Consider the following 2,585-nt stretch of genomic DNA (forward strand, 5'->3'; position numbering starts at 1 on the left):
ATGACTTTATTAAAATTACATTAAGACTTTTGTAGTGACAAGTCTGGGTCCCCACAAGCTATAGCTGCTGCACCCAACAAATTCTACTACATTTGATAAACTCACACCTGCTGTATTCGACAAGCCCAGCCCTGATTAGTAAAATCTCCACCATTTGCATTCTTTGAGTACATATAAAGCCCTGCAGTCATTTTGCATCTCCACTTGCTTTGCACATCACAATATCAGTTGTCAGCTCAGCAGTGGCCGGTGTAAGCTTTCATAAGAACAGGATACTACGCTGAAATACCAATGGATGACCCTTCGACTGTGGGATATCAAATCCTCTTCTTGGCAGCTGGACTTTCCTTCCTGGCGGGATTTCTTATCAATTTGTTTATTGTAGCTGTGAACATCTCCGAGTGGAAGAAAGGAAGATCGGTGTCCACATCTGACAAAGTCATCACCTCCCTTGGGATTTCCAGGATGGTCTTCCAGGTCACATGTATGCTTAATGTTTTTGGTGACATTTACTTCTATAGACTGAGTGTATTGTTCTTTGAATCAGTTTTATTTCTTGAGTTGTCTTCAATCTACTCAAGCACCTGTTTGTCCACTTTGCTCTCCGTCATCTTCTGCTTGAAGATCTCTACCTTACACAGCCCCTTCTTCTTACGACTGAAGATCCTTGTGTTAAACAGAGTCCTCCACCTGATTGTGGCATCTGTGGTGGTGTCCATCAGCTTTGCTTTGGTCTATTGTTTGATTGTTACTATCCAAATCCACAGTAACTCAACCCAGGAGACATATCTCAATGCCTTCATTAGCTGGAATGTCTCAACTCTCATATTTTGGTGCACCGGACCTTTTCTCATCTATTTCATGTCTTCGGTCCTGCTCATTATTTATCTTTACCATCATGCGAGTCAAATGAGAACCGAAAGGAATAGAACAAGTCATCAGGATATTTACCATAAGACAATCAAGTTCACTGGATTCTCCATTTTCTGCTCCACTGTCTTTTTCATCATTGACCAGACTTATTCCTACTGCTATGATGTATTTGGCCTATTGGGATTTTACTTTTTTTGGAATATTTTTCCCACCCTCCATTCCATCTATCTGATCTATGTGACGACTAAGCTAAGGATTCTGGTCTCTAATATGGTCCACATGCTGAGGAGACGATGTGGTGACCTCAAAGCTCAGATAGAGATAGTCTTCAAGTAATAAGGGATGAAATATAAACCTACTATATGTTTTGAAGGCAAATGAGGAGAAATTTAAAATCCAAATGAAGGTTTGTAGGACAGGAAGGGAATGGGTTCATATCAGGATTAGAATTTTATAGTAGTCTGGAGATAGTTATTCTACGCTGCACACTCTTTACAACATTATTTACCTAAGAAGTTTGGCTGGATTCCCGTGAGCGCATGAGTGTAGAGTTTTTGTGGAATCAGCTATGCTGTTTTGTGGATGCATTGGTGTATTTAACTGCACTTTTTCCGAGCGCAAGGACATGTGCGTTTGCATTCTGCAAAAAATATGCACCAATTGAAATGGCTAATTAGTCTAATGAGTTCAAAATGTGTTCTTTTTCCTGCGCAATTATGCAGTATTTCATGCATGGCCTAGCGTATTTTGCACACATTTGCGCCTCCTATTGACTTGTATGTGCAAGAAAATAGAGCATGCTTGGTTCTTTTTGTGCAACTGAAATGCACAGGAAAAATATGTGCATGTCAGCAAACCCAGTGAAATCAATGGGCTCTATTCTCTGCGTATTGTGAGTGTGAGTTTAGCATGCTCGTATATACACGCAAATACGCTCATGTGAATCTGGCCTTAGAAAGTCCATTATGTTGTCAACCTTGCAGCAATTAGTGTTAGAGCAGCTTCAGACAGACATATTTGTGCGTGTTTTTACAAGCGCTAAATATACTTGCACAATACGTAGAGAATTTATATCCATGGGTTTGTACTAATTCCTGACTTTGTGCGCTTTTCTCGCATGTCCAAAAAGTAGAACATGCTCTATCTTTCTGCATATTTGCACAGCAAAGATCCCCATATAAGTTTATGGGAAGCACACAAATACGCAATATGCTGCGCAAATCTGTGTAAAAGAGAACACAGCTGGACCTCTTTAGGCTAAATAGCCATTTAAATCAGGGCTGTGGTGTGCCCAGCTGGTATGTACAAGCCGCCTCACGGTCTGAGTCTCGGCAAGCAGCAGCGGTACTACAGAATGGGCTCAGCGGGAGATGCAGATGGTAGGGGAGTGCACACCAAAGGCTCAGAGGGTTGCAGTAACAGCTACAGAACTTACCTGACGTTGCAATGTAGGAACAAGATGGTGGTCATGATTTCGGTATCCGGCACCTGGCCGCAAACGCTTCCACAGTGCGCCAGAAGGTCTTCCCAGCGTAGCTCAGGACCCTCCAATCTAGAAGAGATTGTTCTGTGTTCTGATCTCGTGGGCCACATAAAATAATGTGGGGGGGCGGGTTCTCACTGTGAGCCTTACGTTTGGCACTTGTGGTACAGAAGTAGCATCAAAAATGATGTGTACAGCTCCTGCACCTCTCATAAAAATGAATCCATAG

At 42.2% G+C, this 2,585-nt stretch overlaps 1 protein-coding gene across 1 annotated transcript; it reads left to right on the plus strand.

Moving 5' to 3' along the window:
- Positions 1-291: 291 nt before the first annotated feature.
- On the plus strand, positions 292-1,209 carry LOC136607748 (taste receptor type 2 member 39-like). The gene has a single exon (XM_066589063.1). It carries the CDS (start codon positions 292-294, stop codon positions 1,207-1,209), a length of 918 nt encoding a protein of 305 aa, XP_066445160.1.
- The last annotated feature ends 1,376 nt before the right edge of the window (positions 1,210-2,585 follow it).

Source organism: Eleutherodactylus coqui, chromosome 1, assembly GCF_035609145.1.
Source record: "Eleutherodactylus coqui strain aEleCoq1 chromosome 1, aEleCoq1.hap1, whole genome shotgun sequence".
Classification (NCBI taxonomy): Eukaryota; Metazoa; Chordata; class Amphibia; order Anura; family Eleutherodactylidae; genus Eleutherodactylus; species Eleutherodactylus coqui.